The sequence below is a fragment of the Oxyura jamaicensis genome, chromosome 3, assembly GCF_011077185.1.
Source record: "Oxyura jamaicensis isolate SHBP4307 breed ruddy duck chromosome 3, BPBGC_Ojam_1.0, whole genome shotgun sequence".
NCBI classification, from domain to species: domain Eukaryota; kingdom Metazoa; phylum Chordata; class Aves; order Anseriformes; family Anatidae; genus Oxyura; species Oxyura jamaicensis.
The window spans coordinates 26,852,636-26,866,960 of record NC_048895.1 but is presented as its reverse complement, the minus strand read 5'-3'; the positions used below and the strand labels follow the sequence as shown (position 1 = coordinate 26,866,960).

Here is a 14,325-nt window from a genome sequence, read left to right as displayed (position 1 = left end):
CTCATGAACCACATGTTACAGCACTGCCTGTGAGTAAATGAGCTGATGCAGGCCAGAGCAGCAGGGATGCTTGCACCCTCCTAACAGTCCCAGTCCCAGGCTGCAGCTCTCTTTAGATTTCCTGGTGGAGGTGCATCCACTTTAACCCTTGCTGGAAAGCGCTGGCCAAAATCTTTAGGGAGAAAACTGTCTGAAAAGCTATGGGCACATCTGAAATATAACACAGGCTTATTGTTTTGACTCTGAGACATTAATGTTCTCTTATTCTAGCCTATTTCTAAGCACATATCTTTGAAGAGATTCAGGCATTTTACTTCCCTACTTCAAGCTACTGAATAGGCAGCTGACTCCCAAGATTTGTGCTGTACAAAGGAATATATTCCTTGTACTTCAGGAATAAGTATAGCTATTCAGATGCATTTTTCACAGCTAGGAGGATTTAATGTGAACACACAAGCTGTTCTTCAGGGATTTGCTAGGTTAACGTTTTAAAAGGAAGATATGAGAGCTGTCTTACGAAGAGAAAAGAAATATCTCTTCAGTGTCAAAGCTCAACAAAAAGAAGCTCAGGCAAACTACTGAGACCTGACAATTTAAAACATCTCATACACAGATCAAAACCACATCTCATACCTAAAGAAAATGTTATTTTATAAGGATTCACTCATAAACCCTTGGGACTGTTTTAGCTACTGTTACAATACGCAATAAACTTATCAAAACAACCTCTTGTCTTTGTGCACAAGAGGCATAGTAAAGTAGGTTATTAGGGGCTCTATATATGTTAGCTAGAAAAGCAAACACAGCTATTCACATTTTGGGAACTAAAACCATGCATGCAGGTTTTTGAAATCCAGATCAGCTCATGGCAATCTGGAGGTAGGTGCCAAATGACCAAGTGTTATCGTTAGGTATCTCTCTCCTTGGCATGACCCAAGACAGCTCTGGAAGAAAGTATAATGGCAAACAAGGAAAAGTTAAATGATCAGGCTTATACTAGCTAGTATGATAATGTTCTCTGCTTGGGTACCCCAGAACGTGCTATGGACAAGGAATAAGACTGCAAATTAAAGGAAAAAGTTAAATCTTACGTATTTGGAGAATTAGAAATTATCTCTTCCCATTTCCTCCTAGCTTGCAGCCATCTATTTCTTCTGAAGAATGAGACACTGAGTTTCAGGAACTCCAGAGAACACACAACCTCTTGGGATGTGGCACTTCGGAATTTCATATACTTGAACAGTTTTGGCTAGGTATATGCTAGTCCCCAGCATGCTGGGATGAAGAATGTATACCCAGTTTATACAAGGAAAAGGATCGCCCTTGGAGGCTTTTAGTTGTGATGGTATCACGTCATGGGAACACATGCAGGGCACTAGCTGACGCCAATGGCTGACCAAAATCCCTTGGAAATCCTTTTACTCTCATTTGTTTGATGCCAGGTGTCTCAGCTCCCTGCAGAGTTTAAAGCACTAGGGCAAGAAAATAAACTGACAAGCCTAATTCCATAGCCCACGTCAAATTAAGGTTAAAAAAAAAAAAAGCCACAAAACAAAACATCCTCCCCCAACCCACCCACCCACCCAAACACACAAAAGCAGGAACTGTCTCCTATCCAAACCTGAAAAACAAATACCCTTCAGTTCGGTTCATCTCAATAGCTGCTTTCAAGATTGAGAAGACAAACTGTAATTTTATCCTAGTGATGTTCCACCGACAGAAGGAAAAGCAAAGGAATAACAATGGGTGACTTCTCCAATTTGAGTTTACCCTGTTGTGGATAAGACCTCTTATCCACAGTACGTATCCAACCTGGGAAGGCTGTGCAACCAGCAGTCTTCCTCAGGAGCTCTGAGGAGAGCGAGCCTCACTGGGCTGAGCACAGCATTTGGCCAGGCTTCCCTGCACCATGGCAAGGACCATCCAGTTTGCATCTCCTGATTTTCACCTACATTTGAACCTGGGCTCATCTACCTCACACATAGTCTTTGTTGAAGGGGAGATGCCTGGTATCCCTTATTATCAGGCTCATTGAAGTGGGGCACCCAGGATGAGTCAAAAATGATTACTTTGACAGGACAAAAAATGTGTGGGCATCAATGAATACTTTTATCCTCTTTTGTTTGGTCAGAATCAACAGCAGCAGCCAAAGGCAGAAACTCTTACCTGGTCTGAGGCCTCGCACTCCGACAGGTTCCTCCAGGGCAGGGTCGAGTTCTCCTTCAGCAGCCATGTCCCCTCAGGGGTACAAAACCGGTACACCTGCCCGTGCAGCACTGCCAGAAACAAGAGGGGCCACAAGGTTGGCTGGAGGGGAGCCTGAACACAGGGAGGCAAGCTGATACAACTTTCCTTCCTCCCAGGAACTGCAAGGATGTGGCTGCAAGGGCAGCAAGTGGTGCATATACCTGGACAAACGCTAACCAACAACAGTCTTAAACAGTTGCTGCTCTCTGTTTGTGTTTTACAACAGGTGTACATTCCAGTTCTCTGAAATGTCAGAGTTTAAGACTGACAGATTTTGGAAATGTTAAGCCTCGGCTACAAAATTTACAGGTAAAAGAAAGTGCGGAAAGAGTAAAAGTGCTCTTTCTTTTCTGAAATCGTGGAGACTGATGAACAGAGGAACCTCAGAGAAGGTATGCTAACACAGGCTCCCCAAAATATAAATGCCTACTCAAACACCTGTGCTATAAAACAAAGCCATAAATCTCTGCCTAAACTACCCATGCAGTCTTTTTATTCCTTCTGTCGACATGTTTGGATAACAAAATCAGCAATAAATAAAATGCCTTTCAAAAGCAGTTAGCAGCTTGATCTTGTAAAAGTAGGAATGACAAAATGGCTTATAGTAAAATTACACCAGACTGAGGCACCAAAATGGGAGTACAAGAGGTGAGGAGAACTCAACCATAGCATATAAAAGGAAACCCTCTCTCTGGTGCTAGAAGTACTGGGGAAGCCCTAACAACTCTTACTGCTGTACACCTGGAGAAACCTGGAGCTGCTCCAGTATCAGTGCATAGTTAACGGTAAGGGTGCTGAAGGCTTTGCAAATTAAGTTCCTTGCTAATTACAGTTCTGACTGTAGGAAACTGACGTATTCTGGGTTATGAAGCTACACCTCAATAAGCAGCGCTGTGCCAATCACTTCACCAGGGTTGGTCTTAACCAGGGCAATGTTGTGAAACAGACACTACAACATTTTGTGGTATGAGGAGCTGAGTTAAAATGATTCAGCTCGACAGGGGTAACAAAACACCTCTGGATTCCAGCTTTTGCTCATCTTTGCCTGCTGAAACAGCCTCCTGTTGTCAGTCCCTTCATTACTGCCAACCAGAACTCTCTAGAGCTTGGCTGTTCTCTTCAATGGGAAGTTCTGGCATTTAACAAAAGTTCAAATATTAAAACTTATTTGAAATTATAACAACCCAGTAGGTTATTTTTGTATTAGCTGACAGCTTATAATTTGTTCAATAATTCACTGTCAATGGTATATTAGTAGTAGGCACTGCAAGTAAAGAATGATGTGTTAAAAATAATCTGGACTTTGATATTCTAATGGGCCGTTTCTAATGAGTATGCTAAATGGCAACAGACAACAGCTTTGATAAGCATAGTCTATTTGCTTTTGTAATTAGCGTATTGAATGCATTTTGAGATAACGTAAAAATGAAGTTATGCCTGGTGGAGGATTTTCCTTACTCTTCAGCATTTCTGTTTGTGTATGTTTATACGCAAACAGAAGGAGGGACTAGGCCAGTGCATGTAACATACACGTTGACAGCTATTAACAATGCTAAGGATTTCTCATGTGATGGAGGATAGCAAATTGGAAACCAACATTTTTTTTTTTCCATTTTAAGACTTAACAGACATCAAATTGAAGCAATCCATCTAAAAATTCTATGCAAAGACAGCTCTAGGAATCAGGAATCAGCAAATATTCTATTATAAAAGCCAATGAAGTTGAAAACCAGGGAGTTAAAAGCCTGGACAGTGATAGGACTCAGAAATTCAGTCTGACTGCCAATGCAATAAGCTGTAACCAAGAAGTATTACAAGACAAAATTACTACAAGAACAATCTCACACAAAAACAAATTTAACTATATTCCTGAAGAGAGAAAACTTGCTAGATTAGAATTGATTTTTTTTTTTTCCCTAAACATTATCTCACATTCTCTGAAGCTGTGAAACTTTCTTTTTCTTTTTAATTATTTCTTACTGTCAAGGTCTAATTAAAATGAAAGCTTTGGCCTTGGTGTATTTATTTTCTTTCCAAATCAATCTGTGACACATTTTAATTCTATTTTTCTTTTTATTTATAACAATTCTCTTGAAATAATAAAGAGAAAAATGTATTGTATGCTGAAGCCTGGCACCCATTGGAGAATGGAAAAGTTTAGTGAATGGAAAAGTAAATGGAACATAAAATTTGCCATCAGACAGAAAGACAAGGCAATTCCTTCAGCTATGAAGGAAAACAAATGTCAGTTATCGCCATCTCATATAGATTAGATTATCTTGTAACTTAAGTATATGAATTGATTTTTTTTCTAATTATGTCATGTAGCTTAAAATTAAAGACTGAAAACCAGTCAGTTAAAGAAAAAGAAAAATGATTTCCCTGAATATAACAAAAAGCATTTGGTTATGTTGAAGTGATTATTTTTGACTATGCTAATGGATCTTTTTGTACAAGACTTGTTTCACCAAAGAAAACTGAACACATTCTTTCATTTGATAAAGGAGACTAGCCCTGTTATATTGGCAAGGGGAACTCTTGCCACATCTAGGAGTCAAGAACAAATGGGACTGAGGGCTGCTATGGTCTTGTGGGCAGCAGCAAGGCAGCTGCACCAGGCTGTTATAGCCTCACTGCTTGCCAGGACAGCGGTGGTCAGTGCAGGACCCAAGGCAACTAAAGATCCGTCTATATTCAGGAAAGGAACAGAACTTAGTCTTTAAGGCAGCATTAGGATTCTGGCTGATACATGGAGAGATGCTTATGAACAAACAGAGACCGTGCAATCCATGACATGAAGAGGGCATGAAGAGGGTGCAGGGCTGATGTGCTGGAGGCAAAAAGCTACCCTCAGGAATGGGAAATCAAGTCTCTCCAATGTGGACATAGATTATTTTCAGTTGTTGCAAAACATCAATGACCTCACATGACATCAGCACAGATTGACTGTAAGGGTGCTGAAGGGTTTGGTGCTGGATACACACTGCACACAAGACCCTTCATCCTCTGCAGCTGGGCACACCCAGCACCAGCACTGTGCAGGACCTGGGAGACAAACCCAGTCAACGGGACGCTGGTGTCTTCACATGCCACATGATCAGCTGCACGGGGCCCACAAAAAGGAGGGGCCACAGCCTCATGAGCCCCAGCCTCCACACATCATGGCTGCTGCGTGGCGCACCTTCAGGGCAGACCCTTCCTGGTCCCACCCAGGTTTCTCTGTTTCCTAGAAGCACAAGGAAACCAGCCCGCGTCTACTGATCAACCTGCCAACAGGCTCCATCAGGAGCTGCCACCTGCTACTGCTCAGAAACATGAAAAAAGCTTTGTACATGTGACTGACAGCTCAGGAGAGATGCTACCTTAATTTGATGCCCTTCCCTGGTTGTGCCTCACTGAAAAGAGGGGCAGAGAATGGTCTCTGCCAGAAACTACTCAGTTGTATCTGCAAAGTAACTGATAAAATCCCTAAATGGTGATTTTAGATCTTGTTATTAAATGAAATTTTGATTCAAATTGATAACACACAAGCTAAGTTCTCATCTTTGCTTAGTGAAATCAGTTCCAACTAATTTCAAAGGGATCAGGTACATTTTGATCCAACTACTACAAGTATCTTAAGGAAAGCAAATTATTTGTATTAAAGGTACTTAAAACAGTTTGTTGTAAGCATATACAAATATAGTATTATTACAAATTTTTTTTCATGTGGATTTATTATGATTGCCTCTCTACACACCTGGTCATGGCTTAGGATGGCAGAGGTGTTAGAATCGCAGAATGGTTTGGGTTGGAAGGGACCTTAAAGACCATTTGGTTCCAACACCCTGCCCTGGGCAAGGACACCTCCCACCAGACCAGGCTGCCCAAAGCCCCATCCAGCCTGGCCTTGAACACCTCCAGGGATGGGGCATCTGCAGCTTCTCTGGGCAACATGTTCCAGTAATTGACCACTCTCATAGCAAAGAATTTCTTCCTAATATCTAATCTAAATCTACCTTCTCACAGTTTAAAACCATTATTCCTTGTCATATCTTCAACCTTCTACACTGATGAAAGGACACTATTTGTATGTATTCTCTTTTTGTGTGGGCCTGATCTAAATCTCTAGTCAGCAGGAGTCTCTTGTCCTTCAGCCTTTGCTATGAAGCCTTTGCTGCAAAAGATCAGTTATTAATACATACAGAAGCAAACTGACAACAACTTGCTAGAAGATGCCTGTATGCCATGACAGAAGAGAGGCATGCACATAGCCTTCAGGTCAGCCACTGAGCAGTTTTAGTTCCTTTCTTGCAGGTGGTTTAGTCAGAGGTGATTCACGCTTGTCCATGCCCGAATTCTGCAGTGACTCAAGCCCTCTTACCTTTCATGAAGTGCAAATACCAAATGTACTATGATCAGCTTCAGTTTGAAGAGATTAGTATGAACAACATTTTTAGAAGGTTTGGGTGATTACTGCCTTCTTGCTATCCTACAATACCTCTTTCCTGTATCATAATGTTTTTCGTTATCATACAGTCAATGTTTCAACTCACACCAATTATCACATTCTAGAATTGGCTATCATCTTCTGCAACAAAAATAAATAGAAGCTACAGCCACCGTATGGGGAATATGATTTTATTTAACTTGTAAGTTAATGCATTCACTGACAAAATTGCACAACCTTTGGAACAGGAGCTAAATGAAGCCAGTTTATTTGAACAGTGTCAATCACACCTCATTAAAATTACATGTTAAAATATGGGTTGATGCCTAAAATTCAAACAGACTCTGTCGACTTATAAAAGACAGAGAGCAGAGGCCAAGAGTTAGCACTGAAGTTAATATTATCATCTACCTTGCTCTCTGATGAGTTTGCAAATCAAACCAAACATAATGTCTAGCTAAACATTTTTACACATGGGGGAAATATATTATCACATAGCAGAAGGCTCACAAACATTTCTTTACTAGCCTCCTTTTACTAAAAATAAAAACAAATTATTTCTCTGCTTAAAACAACCAACCTGATCTGCCTTTTATAACATCAGTGTGTCAAGGTCGGTGTGAGATTACTCACCTAACTGTCCCTGAGGATAAACTGGAACATTATTCATTTTTAAAACAAATTACAGCATGTCCTATCCAACCACATTTATTCAGGCAGAGAGAAAAGAGATTGGAAAAAGGACAAGAGACTAAGAGTTTCACCTAGCTGCTATGTGTAAAGTATTATAGAACCCTCCTCTGTTAATAGCTCTTCTCTATTTCAAGCAGGAGTAAATGTTTAGGAGAAGATAATTTTCTCCATAAAACGGGAACTTTGCAGTATATGAGCACCACAAGTCTTCCAGCAGACTGGTTTGTTCTTGAAGTGAGAGAAATGCCCTTTGATGGGGACAAGTTTACCTGAATGTAGGAGTTTGCCCCTCCCAACAGCCCTGTTCAGTTCTCAAAGGATGTGACCTGGGAGTCACTCATCTTGAAGCAGTCACTGTTGCCTATAGAAGTTGTGTGTCATGTAGGCCCCCCACCTTGGTGTCTTGTACAGCAAAAACATCCTAAAACCAAGACTTGTGCACTTGCCTGTGAGCATGCAGCTAGAAATACAACATGAAGGAGCAGCCTGAACACAAAGTCTCCAGGGAACAGGAGGAGCTCCAGCCTGCACTACTGTCCAAGAACCACATTTATCTAAATGCCCATTTATGCTGGGCTCGCTGCCACAATGTCTGAAATTATATTACCTCAACAAGCAGTTTAACTACAAGTACTTTATTTAGTACCCCTTCCCACTCCTCCTCCTCCCTCGTAGAGTATTAGTCATCCCAACTTCTTCGTTTCAGTGATGATAAAGCAATGACAAACAGATATGTCTTGCATTTTGTCTTGAAGACAGAAAGCTGGTGGTCACTTCAAGTTCTTGCAACAGGAAGAAAGTAATTTTCAGTTATATTCTACAGTTCGGGTAAGTGGGGAAACAGATCTGAATGCACCATCACTAGCTCCTAACCCAAGAGACCCAATAACCTCTCCAGACCCTTTCAGTGTAAATACAGTATATAAAAAACAAAAAATAAAAATACTGCAATGAAAAGAGAGAGTCAGACACCCATCGCGCTAGTAATAGATGGATGCAAGCTTCCACAGACCTAACAGATACCTTTAAATGCTGCAATGGGACATTCAATTAAGCAAGTGCAGGCTATGCGACAGACTATAGAAGCCCATCCTGCATGCCCAGAAAGTCCTCTGTGCCTGAATCTTGTGCTGTGCTACCAAAAGTGAAGAATCAGAGACTCTAAACATGGCGGTGATCACCCAAGGGATACTGCCTGCACATAAAGTCTCATTTAAAAATATTCAGTTTGGAATTATATTAATGTTACAAAATTAATCATTCAAGAATTAGGAAATGCTAAGCTAAAACCACTTAGACATTTTTTAATTCCAGACAACAAAACTGTTTCTACATATGCAGTCATACATTTTCTTTTTTTCCAGAATCCACTGATACCCTCTCCCCCTCCCCCTTTTTTTTCTTCAAGGTGAAGAATAGAAGGAGGTCGTTTAACAGGAGATGATTCCTCTTTACCACTGTGAGACATGAAGTTGTATTTAAACATACTGCCAACAAATTCAATGTTTTCTTAGACCACCAATTCGGCTTCCCAATGAACACAGAGTGCTAGTTTCTCATATTTGTTCCCAGAGTTCCAAAAATGAAGATCATATTCTAGTCACATATTAAAGCCAGATTTATACAACAAAAAAAATTATGCAGCCACAAAATCTGTTCTGCATGGACATTCAGTTCTCTTAGTGAAGAGATCATCCTTGCCAGCTCTGTGATATCTTGCCTCACTCAACATAAACTCTCACAGTTAATGAGGCAATGATCTTTCAGAGAACAGTTCTCTTTACTGCATATCTCACAAACAGATCTATTCTGTATAGTGAAGGAATAAGAAATCTGTGGAGAGATGATGGTATATAGCTTCATAATTCAAAACTATTTCCATACTAGTTGCCAATAAATGTGTGAGCAAAGTAGACTGCACTAAATCATAAAGTATTCATTAAGTTGTAACCCTATATATCATTAGGTAGGAGTTAATATCTTAACAAACAAACAAACCATACCATCCTGAAAAACAACACAATTTCCCTAAAAGCAATTATGCTCTCTAAGCATTTCAGCTGAGTAACTTATATTGAGAAAGAGCTGTATTAACTATGCAAGACCACACTGAAACCTGACATAACCTTTTGAAATATACTTTAAAAACCAAGTAATAAAAATGCACGCATGTATGTCTGCATTAGGTTTAATAATGGAGAGTGTTTATGAACTATAAAAGATATATGAATTAACGTAATAAAAGAAGGCTGTTTATGAAAGACAGATCTTTATGATAATGGTACAGCTTTGTGAAGGTTTGGTAAGATACCAAAAAGCACTATTAAAAGTTTTTCTCAGAATAAATAAAAGTGGGTTGAAATAAATTTATTGCACCAACAAACGTGATTGGAAGTTTAATGCATAATAAGCTTGTAAAAACACTGCTAAGAGGTTCTACATTTTAAGGTTATTGGATCAGTAAGTTAATGTAATTAATAGAAGACATCTCATTAAAGTATGTTAAAATAAAGCAAAAAAAAAAAAGGCAATAAAAAGTTTTCTTAAAAGGCCATAAGACAAAACTGAAGGCTTTGCAGATTGCATACAGTGGGAAAAAAAATAAATAATAAAAATAAAAACAAGCTAAAAGAAAAGGAAATAACTAGGCAAGTCATTAGCATGATGTGTGGTGAGCTAAAGCAAGAAGCAGCAATTTTGAGAAAAACCAAGAGCTAACTAGTATGTTATGCATAGCTAGGAGGGAGAGGTGAGTAGGCGTGCAAGTAAACAGTTGTTTGATGAAACTGCTGAGCAAAACAAGAAGCTCCAGAAGACACAGGCTAAAACCAGTGCCAGGCACTGCAAATAAGCTGTGAATACTTGTCATTAGGAAAATAACTGGTATTTAATTATCCTCAAAAACAACAGCATAAATTAGGATTATTGAATCATTGGCTATCACCTCTCAATGGACATTGATTCAATCCAGGTTTGGATTCCTTTTTTTTTTTTTTTTTAATCTTTATCAAACTTCATTTAGAGAAAACTATAATTCCACAAGTGTTACCTACAGGAAGCAAAGGAACTGGATACTTCAAAGCCGAACAAATAAAATGAAGCATCTTGTGCATTTCAAAGAGTGGAGACATTTTTATTTAACAAGCTGTCCACTCTCACATTGGTTAAAGGTTTATTACCTCTGTATAACAGCCTGAAGCTGTAAAGAAAAACTGTATCAACTGGTAAAAGCTTGCTTTCCTATGGAAATAGCTCTTACGCTCTCTGCAGAGACCTGGAATTATATAGATGCAGGCTGTGTGACCGTTATAAGAGGTAGTACTATGCAAAACAAACAAAACCAAAACACAATCAACTAGCTCAGGTGTATGAAGAAACACAGCCCTTGATTTTACAGCTCAGGACAGTGCCCTGTGTCATCAATACACACATTTTGCCATTAGGTTTCTCTGTTACACGGCATGAGGATACGGATGTTGATTTCCAGACTCTGTAGCAGACATACCCTAACAATTGTCTGCCTTCCTCCCCAGCCCTCTTCCTCTTCTCTCTGCCTCCTTTGTCCATCTCCTTTTAGCTGCTGTCACACCACTCCTCTTTCTCCCCCACTTGCATTCCCCTCTTCCTCTCCTTGGTTCTCATCTTCAGCTTTATTCCTCCACCCTCCCTACTGCTACAATGCTTACACGTGCACTACTGATCAATATGCCTGTTGCTGACACTCTCCCTTCATTCTGCGCTTTCCTGTTCCTCTCAGCTCTTACTTAGACTTCTTGTTCTCTGAAAACACTGGAGATAAATAAAATGGCTAACTGACTCCAGCCTCTCTCCTCTTACCTTTTCCCACATCTCCTTTCTTATCAACCTGTTCCTCAACCCTCCTCATCATACCCAAGCACCTCCTCCTACCGTAGCTAAGCAGCGAAGAGGAATGGAATCAAGAAACTCCCTTGCTTTCCATTCTAGAGCCTACTGTGGCCAGCAAGGACATGAGAAGTCTATTCTATTGTGTTCTATTCTATTGTGTTAAATATCATTCAAGCAAAGTTTTGCAAAAAAAATTTTACTGAAACCAAGCTTGAAAGGAAAAAGCAAATAAGCAAAACAAAAAAGTAACAAGTGATTTCATTATATGAACCACCAATGCTCCTGTCAAGTTACTGGAGGTCACTAAAGCTGTAGCATTATGTCTGGTATACAGATTAGTTGTAAAGGAAAGGAAAATCCAATCTCTCTATTCCAAAGTTGACATCTACCCTGATCTAAAAGTTGGGAATTCTTACACCATCCCATTAGTAATCTTCAAGTTTCATAGTCCATTTTTATTTCCACTATATTTTCATTGCTTGAGAAGTATTTGGATGGACATACAATCTTTTTGACTTAAATTTTTATTTTCCTGCCAAAGTGCAATCCTTTCTTGGAGTATCCACTGCTAATGCTACCTCGCATTTTTAAAAGCTTAGAGAGGCTCACTGTCATTCATCATCCACATAACACCAATATTTTCCACATTTTTGCCCATGCTTCAGTTCTGTTTAAAGGAAATTGTTGATACCCTGCTTCATTAAGCTCCAGGGCAATCATCAGGCAAGTTTCGTGTGTGGAAGCCAGTTTTTTGCTTTCAGAGGAAATATGCTGATGAGCGCTTGATCCTTCTCTTGCCTAATTCACTTCTGCTTTTTCCAATTGTCAGAAAGTAAATTAGTTCCAGAAAGGTCAGATGAATCTGGCCAGACACCAGACACCACTATCATTATTATTGTCATTGAACTATTCAAGTACCCAGGTTCTCTCATAAACATGCTGTCCAGAAAAACTTCATTCTTATTCACGGAAAATGTAAAGCGATGTATGGGAATACTAACAGTTAACATTTGTAGCATGCTTGAGGAGGATTTGAAGTCCTTTCGAAATCCATAGCAGGGTCCAGGGTCTCTGAGGGAAAATCTAGTCTACCAAAGAAAACACTCAAAGGGAAAGTTACCAGCAAGACATTCAAATGGAAAAGGGTAATACAGCAAATAAATAAAGCTGTGTACATAATTAACAAGTGCAATCATTGTATAGCTTAGAACATTTTCAAGTTAAAAGCTGCATTTGTGAAATTGGCGTGAGAGGATGTTCTATAATTAAACTGCTCACATGCAGACAACTTTTAAGTCAGTCCACATTTTGCTTGACTACTTTGCCAAACAAAAATATTATTAAAAAAACAAACAAACACTGGAGTTAATAACTTCAAGAGGCAGACAGCATGATTCTCCTCTACATAAGATATTTACATCTGTAGATATTTAAGCATATTGTGCTACATATGCATCTGCACCTGAATTCAGCTACGGTTCCTGGGACGAGCAAGTAGCCCTTTAAGTTCACTACCAGAAATATATCTGTTATGTGAGAGAACATGTACAGATTGGACATAAGATCAGCATTTTCCATCAGACAAAGGTGAAGTGCCAGAAATCACAGAAAAAGGGGGAAAAAGGAGGCTGTAGGTCACATGGCTTGTCTAGCAAGATGTTCTCAACCTGTCCAGGTAAGATCAGGCATTCATGGTTTATCCCATCTTTGTGACTTGGAGAAAAAAAATAAATAATTAAAAAAATAAAAAAAACAATACTTTGATTCATTATCAATATTTAAGTAAACCAGAAAGATGATAACCTGTTCTCATCAAGGCATATAATTACTTAGCACACAAGTACCATGTTTATTCAGTCCCTTAACTATTTCAGTTTACTCTTTGTCCACTATAATTAAAAACTGCAAGTTCTTAAATGTAAGATAATCATAGTTTGAAAAGAAAAAGTAATATGAAGAAGGGTATAAAACCTCTTCCATCAACAAAGTATACTGGTAGTGTGAACAAACAAAAGTGTGGAGATACTACATACTTCAGAAGAGTACTACATACTTCAATTATGCAGGACCTGTAATGCCAGCATAGATGAAGTTAAAGAAATTGGTGAGCCTGAACCTGTCTGTTCAAGTTAAGCAATCTGGTAGACTAGCACAGGCAAAGTACAGAGGTAGTCCAGTATCTTCCTTGCAGCTGGGTGTGACATTTATTTCACGTACAGGACCTGTTTGCAGTCAGATCAGCTAGGGGCAACTTCTCAAGCAATTGCAGAATAAGGCTCAGCTATGCAGCGGTATGCCTTGATATCCTTGACACATCTCAAGCAATTACTTTACCACAAACATTATACAGTTATAATATTAATAAAACGCTGGAAAATATGCAATTTCCTGCCCACTACTTTATGTCCCACAGATGCAGTCACACCTATAGCAAGGGTGTCCAGCCTTTATGTTCAGTTTTGCAGTGCGGAAAAGCACATTATTCCTAGGGAACCTCAGGTGACCATGCCTGTACCTGCCATAGGAACAACATGCAGCTGTCCCTGTCTTCTGATAGGTGCACTTCAACATTCAGCCATATCAAAAGTCTCCTTCTATTCCCATCACGTTTAAAGAGGGACACACATGTTTTGGTTGTAGCAGATGAGGAATCAGAGCGTATACCTTTTCACAGTCCCTAAACAAAGTCATATAACTCATCCCAGCTGAAAGTTCATGCTCTATTGCATGCACCTTGATCTGAAGTTAAACAGCAATTTATTTAAAAATAAACTTCGTATTTTAAAACAAATATAATGTCGAATGGCATTGCCACACAGTACTCAACAGATGCATGTTAATAATATCTATCTGTTAATGATTTTTAAAATTATTTTTCCCAACAGTCCCTATATCTACCGTTGAGATGAGCAGCATATGTTCTAGATTTTTCTGGTTTACTACCAGATGGAGACTAGCAAACAGAAGCAGAGGTGAACTTGAAAGACTTTTTTTTTTTTTTTTTTTTTAATTTAGCAAACTGAAATTGCCAATTAGCTTGAGACAGTTTTTACTGCAAGAAAGGAAGTATAAATTTTGAATTGCTTAAG

The 14,325-nt window shown here is 39.2% G+C and overlaps 1 protein-coding gene across 3 annotated transcripts in view; it reads right to left on the bottom strand.

The window, feature by feature from the left end:
- GLP1R (glucagon like peptide 1 receptor) overlaps positions 1–14,325 on the bottom strand; it is an 89,939-nt gene that overhangs the window by 32,014 nt on the left and 43,600 nt on the right. For all 3 annotated transcript variants that reach the window (XM_035322139.1, XM_035322137.1, XM_035322138.1), the window contains exon 4: positions 2,167–2,276. In XM_035322139.1, the coding sequence (XP_035178030.1) occupies positions 2,167–2,276 (110 nt within the window). The remainder of the gene's footprint in view (positions 1–2,166; positions 2,277–14,325) is intronic.